The sequence below is a fragment of the Gigantopelta aegis genome, chromosome 10 (assembly GCF_016097555.1).
Source record: "Gigantopelta aegis isolate Gae_Host chromosome 10, Gae_host_genome, whole genome shotgun sequence".
NCBI classification, from domain to species: domain Eukaryota; kingdom Metazoa; phylum Mollusca; class Gastropoda; order Neomphalida; family Peltospiridae; genus Gigantopelta; species Gigantopelta aegis.
Genome location: NC_054708.1, coordinates 18,368,352 through 18,387,961, shown reverse-complemented (window position 1 = coordinate 18,387,961; position 19,610 = coordinate 18,368,352). Strand labels below are relative to the sequence as shown.

The following is a 19,610-nucleotide window of genomic DNA, read 5'->3' as shown; positions in this document are numbered from 1 at the left end:
ATTAAGGTTCAAAGACTCTGAACCGGCCACACACCTCAGCTGCAGTGGCGTAGGAAGGTGCCAAAAGGTGGGGGCACACTTTTATATTTACACACTTATAAAGCAAAAATAAAGAAAAATATCTAAAAAGTGGGAGGCACACGCCCCCCCCCCCCCCCCCCCCGCCTTCCTACGCTAGTGTCAGTTCAGGACAGAGGGTTAGTGGTTAGTGAGAGAGAAGTCGGTATAGTGGCCTTAGCCCTTACACCTACCCATTGAGTCGTTAAACTTACTCTGGGTGGGAGCCGGTACCAGAATGCGAACCCTGTACCTACCAGCATTATGTCCGATAGCTTAACCACTACACTCCGAGTCTCAACCCATCTTACCATGGCTTAGTCTTTAGATGTCTATCTTCACACTTTTCTTAACACCTCCATGAGTAAAGTGGTTATCGGCTTAATTAATGGAGGAATTTACAATCGCTAACTAATCAACCATGGCGAGCTTTCGGTGGAAGAAAAGTGCGGAAGTTTTAGAAAAAGAAATAGAACAGGATAAGAAACTGATTGATGCAGTGAACCAGGGTGACACTGATACCGTGAAATTGCTATTGGAAGAAGGTGTTTCACCAGATGCTACAGAATACAATAGAACTCTGTTCTACGCTTCAAAAAACTACCTCACCCCCCTTCAGTTGAGTGTAAAACACGGTTTTACAAATATCGTCAGATTGTTAATTGAATATAAAGGTATGTTTAACAAATATGTTTTAAGCATAATTAGTCTGTTGAAGACATCAAACAAATTCTTGTCATATATATACTCGTCAATTATGGTGGTTGCCCACAAAATTTAATAATCCCATTCGATAGGTCGTCAAGTCGGTGTGCATTGTAGCCGGCAATTTTTGTTTTGTTGGGCTATTTCATACAAGGGTTAGAAAACAACCTTTCTTTGGTGTTCCAAAGCTTATCAGACAAGGTCTGAAGATTGAACTAATCTACAGAGACAAAAAGTAGTTGGCTTAGGAATATTTACCAAATTACACAAGCAACTGCTGCTTCATTCATTCTTGATCATGTTAAAGATCTATGTTTTAGATTTGGAGTCCATTTATGTTGAAAAATACTGCTGTCTGGATCATGTTTTCTTTCTTAGTGTCCCAAAGCTTATTAGCCAGTGTTCCTTCATTCTACCACTCAGTCCACTGCTTTCAGGGTTTTATCACCTATGTTTTTAAACTCCGATAATCGACACCATTCCCCACCATTCCTCACCATTCCTCAAAAGCTGTAATTTTTTATTCCCAATTTTGGAGTAAAAAATTCCCAATCAATGTAAATAATTCTAATTTTTTATTATACAAAAGGAATATTTTGAAAACAATACATAAGACTAGTTATTAATTTGAATAAATACAAGTATATGTATAGTATTAGTTTAAAAAAAAATTCTAACAAGGCTTATTAAGATACTTTTTTAAATGGAACTGAAAATTCACCCCAAATTTAAAACAACGCTAAAATTCCCAAAGTCAAAACCATGGGTGTCCAGTCAAATGTTTAGAAATAATACCCTGGCTTTATGTCATGTCATGTCATACTCATAGGGTTTTACGTGCACATTCAGAACAAGCTGTTGTAGTGCACGCCTGTCATGGGCAAAAGAGCCAGCCTTGGCCGGCTCCTCCGTCCATGACAGGAAAGGTGGGGGGAGGGGAGAGGAGGGACCGCCTGCACTGGCAGGTGCAAGGGAGCACCAGCAGTCCGATCAAATCGGTAGCAGGCGGGTGGGGGTGGTGGTGGTGCTATGGAATTTGAATGGAGCAGTTAAATGCCAAAGAGAAAAGGGTGTGCAATTTCGATTGAGGGAATTTGTCGCAATTTTGAACGGTCGGTCGAAAGGTAAGTGGCCGAGCTAATATAGGTTTTGATATTAGTGAATCGAGAGTAGCTCGTTAATTTTAGACCTTTACGATGCTGTGGTGTCTCCCTAGGTTGCCCATAGGGCCCTTATAAAGGGCCTGACTGCTTCTGGTCGAGGCATCACCAAGTACCACCCTGGCTTTAACCTTGTTTTGTTGTATAGGGGCAAGGCTGTAGGATGTGCTCTAGTGTGTGGTCCTGTTTGACATGAACACTTGTCAGAGTGTACCATTTTCAAGCAGTACATATGGTACTGGAGATGGCAGCGATCAGCCAGTAGTCTGAATATTGTCATCTGCTGGAGTCTACCCAGGTTGGGAATTGCATCCTTAGCTGCAGTAGTGGAATCCCAGAACTTTTTCTAAATGATAGTTTTTGCCTGAAGAAGATTAGGTTGCTTAGCTGCTCCTGATTGCTTTCCGTCTTTACCATCTTCAAGAGTGCTTTCCTGCAAAGTACAATGTTACACTTTGCTGGGGTCCACTGTACTGCAAGTCTCTGTTGAACTGCTTTTACAAGGTTTTCTTCAGGTCATTGCATTCTCTTAGTTATGGATTTACAATCTGTCATGAACACAACATTGGGGGAGGTGGTGTTTCCATTATGATGACTGATAACTCAGGGGACAATATTTAAAAATCTTAGGTAACCGTTTCCTTGAGTTTTTATTAGGTAACCGATTCATGTTTGGTTACGTGAACTATTATATATACTCTTCAAAAAAAGAAACGCAAAAGGGTACAAATGGGTTATAACTCCGATTTTATGTTTCCTACCGGTTCATGCTTTGTGAATATAAGGTCATTGCATGTCCCAAACACATTCCCACGGTTACATTCGATAAAACGCAGCTACTGTACAATAAAGTTCCAAAATGTGAATATTCGCAAAAACGCAGCCACGTGCAAACCATGTCACCACTGCACGTGCGTTGTCTGCACGTGCAACATGAACACCGACAGTATAAAAGTGCAGGGTGTTCGCTTGCCTGGCCTCTGTATCTGGCCGACAGTTGACAATCCAGGACATGCCACGTCTCAGTGAACCACAGAGAAACAATGCCATCGGCCGACTAGACGCAGGCGAATCCAGAACGGCCGTTGCCAGGGCATTCCATGTGTCCCCAAGCACCATCTCCAGACTGTGGGACCGTTACCAGCAACATGGATCAACACGTGACCTCCCTAGATCCGGTCGACCACGGGTCACTACCCCCCGGGGCAGGACCGCTACATCCGGGTACGCCACCTTCGGGAACGATTGACTACTGCCACCTCCACAGCCCACAGCAATACCAGGTTTGCGCAGGATATCCGACCAGACCGTACGGAACCGCCTACGTGAGGTAGGAATTAGTGCCAGACGTCCAGGCGAGGTGTCATCTTAACACCACAACACCGTCGACTCCGACTGCAGTGGTGCCCAGATTCATCGACAATGGCCATCCACATCAACTGCGATGGAGACAGGTGTGGTTCAGTGACGAGTCCCGATTTCTGCTCCGACGTCATGATGGAAGATGTCGCGTGTATAGGCGTCGTGGTGAACGTTATTGAAGCAACCAGAGTACGGTCAGCGGGATGCGTGCACTCGGCCTGCAAGGCTGCTGCCAGATCGGGCAGGGTCGGGGCGTGGTTGGCTAGGCGTCGGTCCAACTGGTGCTCAATTGGGTTCAAATCCGGTGATATCGATGGCAAGGACATGAATGTTGTTGTTCAGAACTGACCTGGTCCTGGCGTGCATGTTGCAACACTGCGTGCACAGGCTAACTGGAACGATGTGTGGCCAGATCTGGTCAATCCCTGGCCAGGTTGCACGTGGACCATCGTTCCAGTTGTGAGATGGCTGCCCACACGCACAAATCTGTCAGCACGCAGTTTGCCATAACATTCACCACGACGCCATACCTCACATCAGCCACGTGACTCGGAGCAACGGCTTTCCTACTGAACCACACCTGTCTCCATCACAGTTGAGGCCATTGTCGATGAATCTGGCACATGCAGTCGGAGTCGACGGTGTTGTGGTGTTAAGATGACACCTCGAACTGGACGTCTGGCACGAATTCCTACCTCACGTAGGCGGTTCCGTACGGTCTGGTCGGATATCCTGCGCCCTGGTATTGCTGCGGCTGTGGAGGTGGCAGTAGTCAACGTTCCCGAAGGTGGCGTACCCAGTAGCGGTCCTGCCCGGGGGGTGACCCGTAGTCGACCGGATCTAGGGAGGTCACGTGTTGATCCATGTTGCTGGTAACGGTCCCCAGTCTGGAGATGGTGCTTGGGGACACATGGAATGCCCTGGCAACGGCCGTTCTGTATTCGCCTGCGTCTATCGGCCGATGGCATTGTTTCTCTGCGGTTCCTGAGACGTGGCATGTCCTGGATTGTCAACTGTCAGCCAGATACAGAGGCCAGGCAAGCGAACACCCTGCACTTTTATACTGTCGGTGTTCATGTTGCACGTGCAGACAACGCACGTGCAGTGGTGACATGGTTTGCATGTGGCTGCGTTTTTGCGAATATTCACATTTTGGAACTTTATTGTACAGTAGCTGCGTTTTATCGAATGTAACCGTGGGAATGTGTTTGGGACATGCAATGACCTTATATTCACAAAGCATGAACCGGTAGGAAACATAAAATCGGAGTTATAACCCATTTGTACCCTTTTGCGTTTCTTTTTTTGAAGAGTATATATTAACGTAACCAATGAGTTAGCTACCTAATCCAAAGACACTAGAACTATGGTTCTGTGCTACATTGGTGGTTCAAATGTATTTTAAAAAAATAAACTGATTTTCAAATTAACCACTGATATATGCTACTTATAGTTTTAGGAGGTAATCTGTTCACCACATGGTTTTAAAGTTGCATAACTAATAATGTAATATGCAAACAGAACAACAGTTCTCATGAAATATTGTGCCCTGATATCTTCAAGCAAGTTTGTTGACTGCTCATGAAGTTTATCGGCCATCAGAAAACATTATGTGAATATCATGCTTGAACCATTGTTTTAAGTTTTTAAATTATTTGCAATAAAAAGTGTTCCAGATGGAACAAAAAAGAGACCTTTACATGAAATGGCCCAATTATAATTTGAATGTCATCTCTTAATCAGGCTAATGGGATATTATATTATTATTGCAGGAGGGACCAATCGGTTTTCAAAAGGGATTTCTTCATATTATTTTCATGCATCAAATTATAAACAAGGTCTTTTGGCAAAAAGTCAAATGTCCTGAACTTTTTTCCCCATATTATTGTTTGTTAATAAATACTGCCATGAAATGATAGTAAATTGTTTATGTCTTCATTTTCAAGTAATAGTTGTATTAAGTATTTAAAATGGCAGTCTACAGTATTGTTTTATTATTTAGTACTGAGTTTCAGAAGAATGGCCTTCATTTTGTTTGTTCTTTGACATGTAATAGGGGATGTCAATGCAAAAGACCGCTTTGATGTTACTGCTGTGCATATGGCTTCAGAAAGAGGAAACCTGAAGATTCTGCAAATGCTTTTAGAGGAAGGGGCTGATTGCAATGTGGCCACCAAATATTCCAAATATGGATCTTATACAGGTATCTTGGTGTTGTATTATCAACCCCTGCAATTAAAAAAATGTCCACGGCAAAAAAAACATGCCTTGAAAAAATACCTAATATAGTCCACAGCAAAAAACTGCCGTAGAAAAAGAAAACTCCACGACATTGCCGATTGCCGTGGGCAATTGCAGATGTTGTATTATGAATATCTAGAACTGGTGGATGTCATTTTATTTGTTAATAAGTTACCTTAAAAATAAGTTAATTGTGAAGTGGTTTCTGATTTTATCAATTACTCTATAACATTTGTTGAAAATTTTAGAACTCTAAAATTAGTTCAAACATGTACAGTCTACAATATAGCAGTGTTACACACATTTATCTTCAGATATCAATATCTGTGAATTGCTTTGTGAAATTGTTAAATATTGCCAAAGGTAAATGAAAAGAATAACACTGGTTAAACCTTCCATATAACATGTTGTAATAGTAAGTGGTGCCATCTTTCATTCATTAATTAAATAGGGTCAAGACGTAGCCCAGAGGTACAGCGCTCGCTCGATGTGCGGTCGGTGTGAGATCGATCTCCGTTGGTGGCCCCATTGCACTATTTCTCATTCCAGCCAGTGCACCATGACTGGTATATCAAAGGCTGTGGTATGTACTACCCTATTTGTGGGATGGTGCATATAAAAGATCCCTTGCTGCTAATTGAAAAGAGTAGCCCATGAAGTGGTGACAGTGGGTTTCATCTCGATATCTGTATGGTCCTTAACCATATGTCTGACGCCATATAACCGTAAATAAAATGTTTTGAGTGCGTCATTGAATAAAACATTTCTTTCTTTCTTTCATTAATTAAATATGTTTATTTATATTTCAGCAACACCTCATCCAGGAGGAACAATACCTCTTCATCTTGCTTCTTCTCAAAACCATATCAGGTGTGCAGTGGAACTCATTTGGTATGGTGCTGACTATAATGCTGTGGACGAGTTTGGCCGCACGAGTATGTACATTGCTGCCCAGAATGCATTTTCCGAGTGTGTGCTGGAACACTTGAACAATGCAATTCGAATGGATATACTCTCACTGCCAGCGAAAGACACAAGTAGGTTTCATTTCTTGACGCAGCTTTTTAAACTTTAATGTGTTAGTTTTAATAGGGATGGAGATAGTACCAAAATTAAACTCCTGTTGGCACAGCTTTTGAATTATAATCATAATCACAGTGTTAAAAAAATCATTTTCTGAAACATGGTCCTGTACAGCTGGTCCTGTAGATTTCTTATTCATTACCATGAAATCTTTGAAACAGTAGACTATATATATTTATTAGCCATATGGGCAGTGAGATGCGGGTGAATATATTTTCTGTCTTTCCCTAAGGAAGCTATCTTTACCCGCTGACGTCATGACGTTAGTTTGGTAACATCATCGGTTTCCTTGACTGTCGTCTCTCGTTGATAAGATTTTACAAAACATTTAGCTCCACCAGTGTTCAGCTTTTGTTGAAATTGTTTAAACAATTTGTTCTTGTTAACAATTAAACATGCTCTAAACTAATTTCTGTGTAGTTCCTTCACTTCCCACTAGAAACATCAGTTCATTACGAATGTGACCTCTCTTGCTTACATTTGATTTGTGCACCTAAAGATAGCTTTTGACGTCATTTCTTTTCATTCGTGACGTCATCAGTCTGCTCAGATTTTCACGTCTTGTATATTATATAGTTTGTGTCATGTAACAAGTTTAAAGTTTTACGTTTCTAAACTATTTACACCATGGGTAATCAGTACAATAACACACTCGATACTTGGAATTACAGATTATTTGTCCCTCGTGAAATTAATGTTGTCAGTCACTCGCTAAAGGTCGTGAGTGACAACATTAATTCACTCAGGACAGATAATCCGTAATTCCTCGTTTACAACTCGTTAGTTATTGTCTATATATATATATATATTCTGATGACAGTTGTTTTGGTGTTGTAGATGAAACGCCACTCCACGAATGTGTACGACATGGTTTGAATTCGTGCGTGCTAGCGTTGCTGAAACACGGGTCCGACGTGAATCATCGTAACTCAGCTGGACTCAGTCCTCTCCATCTTGCTGTGCTGTCAGGAGAAAAGTTTTCCATGGATATACTAAAGGCACTTGTTACCAAGGGTTACAACACAGATGTCAATCTTAAGGACAAACATGGTACACTCATATAATAGCATATGTAGTTGTTGAATATCCAACATTTCTCATTGTCCGTTTTTTTAAAATTCCAACCAGTGCACCACAACTGGTCAAAGGCCATGTTATGTGCATTTCTGTTTGTGGGAAAATGCATATAAAAGATCCTTCGCTGCATTACGAAAAATGTAGTGGGTTTCCTCTGATGACTACCAGAATTACCAAATGTTTGACATCCAGTAGCCAATGATTAATTAATCAATATGCTCTAGTGGTGTCATTAAACAAAACTAACTTTTCATTGTCTGGTTGTCTTTGTTTTATGTCCAGCTTTGATGCCACAAAATTCATAAACAACCTGTCATAACTGCTTTCTTCTCTTGTCAGGTGAGGTTAAATGTTCATGAAAAGAGAAAACAATACAAGTTTGTTACATTTTTGGCTTCACTGCCCTAAAATGTACTCATTTCTGATTAACAGGGTTCGTACGCGTTTTGGAAAGTCTTGGAAAGTTTTGGAAATTCGTCACAGTGTTTTCCAGGACCTTAAAAGTTTTGGAAAATCAGGTTTTGTTACCTTGGCTATGGAAAAGTTATGGAAAATTATGTCCTTGCCGTAAATAAAATTGTATGAAAGACTGGTTTGTTTCACCAATATTTAGCCCCGACCCAACGCCCCATTTTAGCCAATATAATGAGGTGCCATTATAGCCTAGCCAACGAAAATGGTTCCGTTTTGGTAGTGGTTCAGTTTTAGCTAGCCCGAGTACTCTTACTGTAAGAGAGCTAGATGGACATTTGGACATAAATACGCTCTCATTACAGTCAGAGACCAAGATATGTATTTTTTTGACAATTCCCGACAACCAAAAAGTTGGCAAAGATTTCCGCTCTAATACCACAACAATCCTATGTTTGACGTCAAATACCTTTACATCGATCATTTTCGAGTTGATTGATTAAAAGAAATTGAGATATTAATCACTAATACACACACTACAGAAAGAAATCCGACAGCACTCATATTCAGCTAAGCTTCGGCAAACTCCGGACAGCAGAATTCTAAGTTCGTCGACCTATATCGTGACGATGCGTCACATGATTGCCCACTCAGTTTGTTTTGTGTAATGACACCACTACAGCACATTGATTCATCAATCATCGGCTATTGGATGTCAAATATTTGGTAATTTTATCACTGTGTTAGAGAGGAAACCATTAGCCAACTTTTCCATGTTGTAATGTCGCTTGGTATGAGACGGCCGCTGTAACTGTTGCACAAGGCGGAATCATGTGATCTACGTCACGAAATAGGTCACCGAGCTTTGTAATTCTTGCGACGGAGTGTCACGAAGCGTAGCTGAATGTGGGTGTTGTCGGATTTCTTTCTGTAGTATGTGTATTAGTGATTAATATGTGGATATGTGGATCAGTTAACTCGAAAATACTCGATGTAAAGGTATTTGACGTCAAACATAGGATTATTGTGGTATTATAGCGGAAATCTTTGCCAACTTTTTGGTTGTCGGGAATTGCCAAAAAAATACATAACTTGGTCTCTGACTGTAATGAGAGCGTATTGATGTCCAAATGTCCGTCTAGCTCTCTTACAGTCAGATTACTCGGGCTACGTTTTAGCCAGATCCCGAAAGATTAACTCAGGCTATCTGCGCTTGCGCTTGCGCAGATCGTCCTGAGTGAGGTGCCGTTATAGCCTAGCCAACGAAAATGGTTCCGTTTTGGTAGTGGTTCCGTTTTAGCCTGATCCCGAAAGATTAACTCAGGCTATCTGTGCTTGCGCTTGCGCAGATCATCACGAGTTTGCCGCGAGTTTGATGTATCTATGATTTAAATGACCATTGCACCTATTGACTCCATTTAAAATGCCCGGAAAGTGTCATGTCCACTCCAAGAATAAAACTGCATTTTAAAATTCCAAAATAAATTACATTAATTTTTTTATTACTAGTAATCCTACATGTATACCACGCAGCTTAGTCAAGGAAAAAGTTTTAACTCTGACAAACATGTCTAAAAACTGCAAAAAACACTTTGTTGTGATTGAGTTTGCTTGGGCTATGGAAAGTTTTGGAAAAGTTATGGAAATTTTAACAGCCCAAGGTGTACGAACCCTGGATTAAATAATTGCAGAAAACCTACTTTCTTTGTATTTGTTATGGTAGTCATCTTAAAAGTTTTGTGCACTTTAGAAAATGCATTCTTATACGAGTTGCATTATATTTGTGTTCTTAGAATAATATGAAAACACACTGTTCATAAATAGAAAGTTATAAGTTATATAAGACTTGAAAATCATGTTATATAATTTATAAGGCTTAATTTAGGTTTAGTTATATTACCTTTGGAGACCTTGAATTAAAGTAAAGCAAGATTAAGTATATATACTCTTCAAAAGAAGAAACGCAAAACCACATTGTCGTAACATTTGGAGAATTGATTTAATTATTGAATGGTGAGTCCGATAATTACCAAATGTTGCAGGATTGTTCACAATTCACTCTAGTCCATTGTGAGTAAGTGATAGGACACACCACCAAGGTCAAGGTCATCTGGAGTCAATACCGGGTGTGGCCTCCGCGTGTGTTGACAACTGCCTGGCACCGCCTGCCCATTAAAGCAACCAGAGTACGGATGACGTCCCGGGGGATGGTGGCCCACTCGGCCTGCAAGGCTGCTGCCAGCTCGGGCAGGGTCTGGGGCTGTGGTTGTCGCTGTCGGAGGCGTCGGTCCAACTCGTCCCATAGATGCTCAATTGGGTTCAAATCCGGTGATATCGATGGCCAAGGAAGGACATTAATGTTGTTGTTCTGAAGGAAAGCCGTTGTGAGACGTGCTGTGTGAGGCCTGGCGTTGTCATGTTGGAACACTGCGTTGGCGTTGGCCATAACTGGAACGATGTGTGGCCGGAGGATCTGGTCAATGTAGCCCTGTGCATTCAGGTTGCCCTGCACGTGGACCAGGTCAGTTCTGCCAGTGTGTGAGATGGCTGCCCACACCATGACTCTACCCCCGCCGAATCTGTCCACTTCCTGCACGCAGTTTGCCGCATAACGTTCACCACGACGCCTATACACGCGACATCTTCCATCATGACGTCGGAGCAGAAATCGGGACTCGTCACTGAACCACACCTGTCTCCATCGCAGTTGAGGCCATTGTCGATGAATCTGGCACCACTGCAGTCGGAGTCGACGGTGTTGTGTGGTGTTAAGATGACACCTCGAACTGGACGTCTGGCACGAATTCCTACCTCACGTAGGCGGTTCCGTACGGTCTGGTCGGATATCCTGCGCAAACCTGGTATTGCTGCGGCTGTGGAGGTGGCAGTAGTCAATCGTTCCCGAAGGTGGCGTACCCGGATGTAGCGGTCCTGCCCGGGGGTAGTGACCCATGGTTGACCGGATCTAGGGAGGTCACGTGTTGATCCATGTTGTTGGTAACGGTCCCACAGTCTGGAGATGGTGCTTGGGGACACATGGAATGCCCTGGCAACGGCCGTTCTGGATTCGCCTGCGTCTAGTCGGCCGATGGCATTGTTTCTCTGCGGTTCACTGAGACGTGGCATGTCCTGGATTGTCAACTGTCGGCCAGATACAGAGGCCAGGCAAGCGAACACCCTGCACTTTTATACTGTCGGTATTCATGTTGCACGTGCAGACAACGCACGTGCAGTGGTGACATGGTTTGCACGTGGCTGCGTTTTTGCGAATATTCACATTTTGGAACTTTATTGTACAGTAGCTGCATTTTATCGAATGTAACCGTGGGAATGTGTTTGGGACATGCAATGACCTTATATTCACAAAGCATGAACCGGTAGGAAACATAAAATCGGAGTTATAACCCATTTGTACCCTTTTGCGTTTCTTTTTTTGAAGAGTATATATTCAAGAGTTACTAAAGTTGAAAGAAAAATATTTAAGATTTTCTACGACTGGTTATTTGCTGTAAGATGTTAATGGTAACAGATATATTCAATGTTGTTGCTTTTAAAACATTATGTTGAATGCGTACACATTGTTAAAAGTGAACTTACTATTCATTTATTTTTGTAGGTAACTCACCTTTACATTACGTAAGTTTCACTGACCACACCTACCAAGAAAGACGCCCGGAAGCTGCAGCATTCTTGATAGCTTACGGTGCTGACCACAACATCAAAAACAAGACGGGTGATTCTTTACTCCAGCAGGAGATTCGCATTAACAAGTTGGAGAAGATTATTCTTGAGGCCATTATAAACAGTACACTGAAGCTGCCAAGTCTGGAGGTGCTTTGTCCATCTCTGTCCGTGAGTGGCAGCAGACTGCTGCAGGAAATTGTGAACACCTCTCACAAATCGGTAACCTCCGAGGCGTGCAATGACAAATTCAAGTGGTACGGTGTGTACAGCAAGGGACCCCGTTCTCTGCAGCACAACTGTCGATGCTGCATCAGAGACTACCTAGGTTGTTTGAGACTACGGAATGTTCACCTACTTCCACTTCCAACGACACTCAAGGACTATTTATTACTCGATGTAGAAACATTTGGTTGATCATTTATTCGTAGTTTGTATAATAGTACTGGTATTATTTTTCAGTGGAAGAAGTGTCCACATACTGTGATGAAAGCTGGATCTTTCACTTGTGTAGATAATGCGACATGTAAATAGATAAAAATGGATCATGGATTAGGAATTTATGACAGTAAGATGGCAGCCAAAACAAATGGTGTGATTCCAATAACTTGGTCAGTTTAGTGCTGGAACTTATCATCAGTCTTTTTTCAAGCCCTGAGATGCTGGTCCGTTTTAAATTTGCTTGCAGTTCAGTTTGAACTGTTAACAAATATGTTCCTCATGCCAAATAGGGATATGAAATCACAATGAGTTATTTGCTCAAGATGTTACTGAAAATGGTTGATGGTCAATTCATACCTAATTTGGTTGCTTCATACCATAGTCATTTGGTTCATTGCAAAAGGTCATTTTGTACCATAGTCATTTTGTACCATCATTGAAAGTAATTTTGTATCATAACATACAAATTAAATTTATGTTCTCTAGTCATATCTTGCCAATATAATAAAAGTAATTACTATGGTATATTATTTTTCTCCTTTTTTGTGATAAATTGATGAATAACAATATAAAATTGTTCAAATTGTGACTTAACATAAGACAAAAGTCAGAATTTAAAAAAGTAATAAATAGAAAACATTGTTTATTTGATTCAATTTATATTGTTGTTTTTCAGATACAGAATTTTTCAGAAATGTTATTTATTTAATAATAAATGTTTATCTCTTCCCTTCCTTTAAAAAACAAAACAAAACCATATCTATAAATAAATTCATTGCACCCATCCATTACCCTGGACAGGGTGGGATGTAGCCAAGTGGTACAGTGCTCGCTCGATGCACAGTTGGTCTGGGATCGATCCCCGTCGGTGGGCCCATTGGGTTATTTCTCGTTCCAGCCAGTGCACCACGACTGGTATATCAAAGGCTGTGGTATGTACTACCCTGTCTGTGGGATGGTGCATATAAAAGATCCTTTGCTGCTGATACGAAATGATTATGGTACAAAATTACTTTTTACAATGGTACGAAATGACCAGGCAGTATTGTACAAAATTACCTTGGTATGCAGTGACTGATTCAGTGGGGTCATTCCGACTTGTTTAATATAGAGGAATGTGGATTTAAAACTGATCTATGTATTTCAGATTCCATTGTTTATGGAAGATCCAGCATTATTAAAATCATGATAGTCGACAGTACCTCGTTTTAGATGGTGCTGCCTTTTCATCATATATATTCATCCAGACTTATTGATGGTAGCTTATTTATTACTGATTTTCTTTTGATAAAAATGTTTTCTCTCTACATTATAGTGTATGACAAGCTGACAGTAAAGTGCAGTAGACGACAAAAGTTTACATTTGTGTAAAACATATTTAAGACATGAACATCGAGTGTAAAGAAAAGATTTAAAGATATGAGCAACTAAAACAGGATGACTATATATAAAAACCGTGTTGGCATAACTGGTTTCACAGTTAGGTTAGTAAATAACTGTTAAAAGTTTTAGCCCAGAGTTGGACATTATGTTTTTTAAAGTGTTTTCCCCAGTGTCCAGATGTAAGAGTTTAAGTTTATCGTTTCTTTTTGTTACATTCTGTAGATGTGTGCTACTTTATTTATTTATTTAATTAATTATTTTTATTTTTATTCCTTTAGTTAATTTACTGGGATAAGATTAAATCTTGGAAATATTTATTAGAGAAAAGAATGTTAGAAATGTGCTATTATGCAAGTATTGAATTAATCAGGAACTGTGACGTCATTATATGTACTACCCCATACACAAGCCAATCATCAGGAGTAACACAAAATATTTTCCAATTGTAAGTGGTGCAAATATTTGTTGTATTAGTCATTGTTATGTCTTATTCATACTTGTTTTGTAAATAATCATCTCAGCTATCCAAAGAATGATCAGATAGTAGTTAAAGGGACAGACCCTAGTTTTTAAACACTAAGGCATATTTTTCACCAAGACCCTAGTTTTAACCCGTAAAAATGGACACTAAGTTTGGTTAATTTACAAACCTGTAACAATTTGGATACAACAGAGTGAAACAAGAGTCTGTGATGTTAAAATACCTTTAAAAATAGACTAAAATGCGACTCCATAACCGTTACTACTCGGAGGGACGTGCATTTTTAAAAATATGAAAAATTCATTTTGTGGTGTTAGAAACACCAGGATGACCAGAAACACTTCAGTTATATGGAAATTAATAATCTAAACAATAAAATATAAATAATGTTTGATTTCAGTGAACATAAATGGCTCTAATAGTTAACAATATGCCATAGTGTTTAAAAACTAGGGTCCATCCCTTTAAGCATTTAGAATAGATTATCCAATTAAATGAAGTGTGTTCATTGTCTTTGAAAGCAGGTTGTTTAAAAAAAGTTAATTTCTTGATCTGCTATGGTAAACATTAAAAGTAGATGCCAGTAATGACAGAAGTAGCTGCAGAAAAATTGCCGCCTGTCCATTACAAATGAACACTCTTAAATGCTTCCAGTGATGTGTGATTTTAAAATTTATAGGCAATCGGCTGTTTTTAATTTATGTCACATGAATACATTTAGCCAGATCATGAAACACTTGAGGATAAGACATCTGATCTTACCACTGTTTAATACAATGTATTAAACAGTGGTGATGTTAAAAACATCAAGGCAAGTTACAGTATGAGTTATAATAGAGAACAAAAAGCAGCAAGCTATTGTTTGTGTTTTGCATTGGTAAATACAGTGGGTTCATATGTTATGAAAACCAAGTTTGCAAGATTTCATGTTATGGTCTGAAAAGTCATGGGATTTTAAACTGGTTTATGGAAAATACAAATTGGTTGGTATTTAGTATTTTTTTCTAATTTAAAATGAGTACATGTAGTAGCAAAAATCATGTGATGAACTGGCCGAGGGCCAATAATAATTTCCAGCAACCAGCTAAAAACAGGGTTATGAAAACTAAAAATTGGTTGGTAATTTGTTCCAATTTAAAATTAGTAGTTGCAAAAATCATGTGATGAACTTGACGAGGGCCAATAATAATTTCCAGCTACCATCTAGAAACAGTACCATGGCCCCTACTAGATAACAAATTTTTATTCCCATACCAGTCCAACCGGAGGGGACTATTCATTTTGTCTCCGTCCTTCCGTCGGTCTCACGTAGTTTTTCGGCCTTTTATTCACAATGCTGAAATTTTGTATATAGGTTTATCAAGTACTGTTACAGAACAAGTTAGACTTATTGCGATTTAGCCATTTTTGACAGGGTTATGGCCCTTGAACTTGAGCAATACAAATATTTGTGTTCCAGCAATGCATCAAAATATTGAGTTGAATTTTTGTGTACATCTTTTATCATGTACTAAGCGGGATGTAGCTCAAGCGGTAGTGTGTCTGCCTGTGAAGAGGTTGATCATCGGATCAAGCCTTCTCGGTAGACCCATTTGCAGTTTGGGCCATTTTCCATTCCAAACAATGGTCCACAACTGGTTTATCAAAGGCTGTGGTATGTGCTGTCCTGTCTGTGGGAAAGTGCATATAAAAGACCCCTTGCAGCTTATCGGAAAGAGTAGCCTATGTGGCAGCAGTGGATTCCCGCTAAAAGAAATATGTCAGAATGACCATATGTTTGACCTCCAATAGCCGATGATAAAATAAAAAGCAATGTGCTCTAGAGACGTCGTTAAATAAGAAAAACAAAAAAAAACCTGTTACAGATCAAATTTGATTTTCATGAGTTATGGCCCATGAACTTAAAGAGATATGAAAAATTGTTGGGTCAGGTAGGGGACATGTATAGCTTTAGCAGTATTCTCAGAATGCTTGTTAAGTGGCAAGTCGTACAAATAGACTTACTAAAACCAACATTGATCATAATACTTAATGCAAGTGAGACAGGCAACCTCCTTTTCTGAACACGTCCTTAGGGACATTGATGATGAGCCCAGGATAGACATGTTTGAACCCCCAGTGGATAGAAGCTCATGTCAAATGGTTGAAAGAATGCTAGATAAATGCCGATTATATTTGAAATTGGAAGTCAAAGTTCCAGATTACAGCAGAACAGAAAGAAGTGTTTTATTTAACGACGCACTCAACACATTTTATTTACGGTTATATGGTGTCAGACATATGGTTAAGAACCACACAGATTTTGAGAGGAAACCCGCTGTCGCCAGTACATAGGCTACTCTTCCAATTAGCAGCAAGGGATCTTTTATTTGCGCTTCCACAGGCAGGATAGCACAAACCATGGCCTTTGTTGAACCAGTTATGGATCACTGGTCGGTGCAAGTGGTTTACACCTACCCATTGAGCCTTGCGGAGCACTCACTCAGGGTTTGGAGTCGGTATCTGGATTAAAAATCCCATGCCTGGACTGGGATCCGAACCCAGTACCTACCAGCCTGTTGACCGATGACCTAACCACAACGCCGATACACAGCAGAACAATGCTTCATCTTAAAACCGAGGCATTTTATTGTACATATAAAGTGGAATGGGGGCAAATGGTAGCTACTGCTGGTTTGTAGTTGCCTCGACTGCCATACTATTCATTAGCATATGTAAAGACTTGCTTCCTAAATTTAATGATCTTAGTCCATTTGTTACTCTTTTTTTTCTTCTTAACATACACTATACATCTGACAAGACATTTTTGTGGCATTTTATCTAGCTTGACATAATTGGATTTGATACAAAGTGACATTTAGCTATTGTAATTCTGTGATTGATAATATCAGATTAAATTATTGTACAGAGAAATGATCTTATCTTTTGCTTTAAAATGGGTTTCCTTATTTTGTTGCTGCTCTTGCATGTATGTTGCAGGTATTATTTCTTTGTTTTATGAAATATTTAGTACAGTTAATAATCATGCATCAGATGTAGACCTACAAAGTAACTCTTTGCACTCCCACCTCATTCTGTGGTGGAACATAGCAGAGTTGTAAAGCACCAGCCTGATGCAGTCGGATCTTCTATATGCACTATTCTGCAGACAGGATAGCACACACACGGTTTTTGATATACCAGTCGTGATGCACTACTTTTATTTTGCTGGCTGGAACGAGAAATAGCCCAATGGGCCCATTGACAGGGATCGATCCTAGACCAACCACTAGCGATACAATACCAGTGGTATGTTATTGCAATCTTGCAAGTGTGTTGCCATTCCTTGAGCATCAGTGAAACCCAAGATAAAATGCCTTTCACATTTTATTATGCCACAACACACTCAACACATTTTATTTACAGTTATATGATTAAGGACCACACAAACATTGAGAGAGGAAACGCGCTGTCACCACTTCGTGAGCTACTCTTTCCGATTAGCAGCAAGGGATATTTTATATGCACCATCCCACAGACAGGATAGCACACACATGGTTTTTGATATACCAGTCGTGATGCACTACTTTTATTTTGCTGGCTGGCACGAGAAATAGCCCAATGGGCCCACCGACGGGGATCAATTCTACACCCACCGCTAGCGATACAATACCAGTGGTATGTTAATGCAATCTTGCAAGAGTGTTGCCATTCCTTGATAAAACGCCTTTCACATTTATTATGTCAATAAATGTGTTTTAAAAAAAAAGAAGGTTACAAACATTGCAAGTTATGTTTTATGCATATGGAGCTACATTACCTTCCAGATGACTGAAACAGAGCAATGACCACACTTCTGAAACACAAAAAATATTAATTCCAGTTCTCTCCCTATTGCCGGTAATCAAGAAAACGCATTTTCAGTATCAAATCATGTTGCTTGTCAATGTTAATAAAATATGTCTGTTACTAGTTTATTTTGACAAGCCTGCACTGAAATATCTAAGAAGGATGTTTATATAGTCAACTTCCTTGATGTGGAATTTATTCTACCAAAAAACTATAAATCACATTCTTGACCATATTTTTGTAAATAGTCTAAGCAATGTGCTGTGTCATTGTTGTGAATTTTTTAAGAATGACTAAAACAAATTGTAAACTAAAAACATATAAAAGAATCATTATAGTTTATTATGAAATACATTTGTTAACTTGAAAATTCATCTTTGGTTAACAGTGTTTAAATGTAGACTATTTTAACAAAACATCAACTACATACATGTTGATGAAGTACTTCTAGCAGTCGTCCCAAAATGTGTAGCTACATTTTTTTTTTTAGCCAAACAAAATACTAACATTCAATAAACACTATGTATACTCAACACAATTTAATTACAGGCCAGTGGGATTTTTGGTCATTCTTGGCTAGTCATATTACAGTGCATATTATTTTTTAAACACTGTTTCAGTAAAATCAGACCTGTGATAAACAACTTTCTGGTCACAACGTGGGACTTTTATGCATTTATGAAAACTATTGAAATTCACATTTGGTTAGGATTTGCTACACGCTGGCCGTGATATGTGTTATCCTGTCTGTGGGATGGTACATATAAAAGATCCCTTGCTGCTAATCGGAAAGAGTAGCCCATGAAGTGGCAACAGCACGTTTCTGCTCTCAATGTTTGTGTGATCCTTAACCATATGTCCGACGCCATATAACCGTAAATAAAATGTGTTTAGTGCGTCGTTAAATAAAACATTTCTTTCCTTGTTACACACTGGTTCGTAATGATACTTGTCATTTTGTTTGTTCTGATACCTTACAATGGAAGTAGCTTATTATATTTTTTTACCATATTTAAAGAAAAATGTCAAAAATATCTACTAGTCCTTAATTAATTTTGTTGAGTATATTGCTGTTTATCTGATCAGATTTCCAATTGTTACGTAAATAATTTCTATTACTACAAATCCTTTAAAAGATATTCAAATTCCTAACTGAAACAAGAGAACCAGTGATGTACATGATACGCCCATCAGGAGTTTGATGGAAAACCATATCTATATTAATGAATAGGTTACGGGTATGATTCAGTTCTAATTATGTGAAATGTTTGCATTGGGATGGATGAACAGTTTGTTTTGGACCAACCACCATCTCAAGTTGTTCCTACATGTGGTTTGATGGTCCTGTATGCAAGATATGATCTAGATGAGGATTTACTGTTATGTGCAGTAGACCGTGAAAGGTACATCACAGTGACCTAGTAATAGTATGCGAAACACTGCCATCCAAAGTTGTTCCTACATGTGGGGTTTGATGGTCATGTATGCATCTTTATGCAAGATATGGTCCAGACAAGGATTTATCGTTATGTGCAGTAGATCGTGAAAAGTAGTCACAGTGACTTAGTAATAGTATGCGACACACCACCATCCCAAGTTGTTCCTATGTGTGAGGTTTGATGGTCCTGTATGCAAGATATGGTCCGGACAAGAAAAAGTTAACAGATGGACGGACGGATGGACAGTGCCATACCATAATA

At 39.6% G+C, this 19,610-nt stretch overlaps 1 protein-coding gene across 1 annotated transcript; it reads left to right on the top strand.

Annotated features, from left to right (window-relative positions):
* The first annotated feature begins 478 nt into the window (after nt 1-478).
* LOC121383514 (serine/threonine-protein phosphatase 6 regulatory ankyrin repeat subunit A-like) lies at nt 479-13,140 on the top strand. Its single transcript, XM_041513584.1, has 5 exons — nt 479-731; nt 5,341-5,487; nt 6,335-6,562; nt 7,446-7,658; nt 11,713-13,140. Exons 1-5 carry the CDS (start codon nt 479-481, stop codon nt 12,192-12,194), a joined length of 1,323 nt encoding a protein of 440 aa, XP_041369518.1. The 3' UTR covers nt 12,195-13,140.
* Nucleotides 13,141-19,610: the final 6,470 nt, after the last annotated feature.

Bases quoted from the DNA above. Each gene is read 5' to 3' on its own strand.
- LOC121383514 (XM_041513584.1), top strand. From the start codon at position 479: ATGGCGAGCTTTCGGTGGAAGAAAAGTGCGGAAGTTTTAGAAAAAGAA. The intron at 732-5,340 runs GTATGTTTAACA...GACATGTAATAG, and splicing joins ATTGTTAATTGAATATAAAG to GGGATGTCAATGCAAAAGAC. The intron at 6,563-7,445 runs GTAGGTTTCATT...TTGGTGTTGTAG, and splicing joins ACTGCCAGCGAAAGACACAA to ATGAAACGCCACTCCACGAA.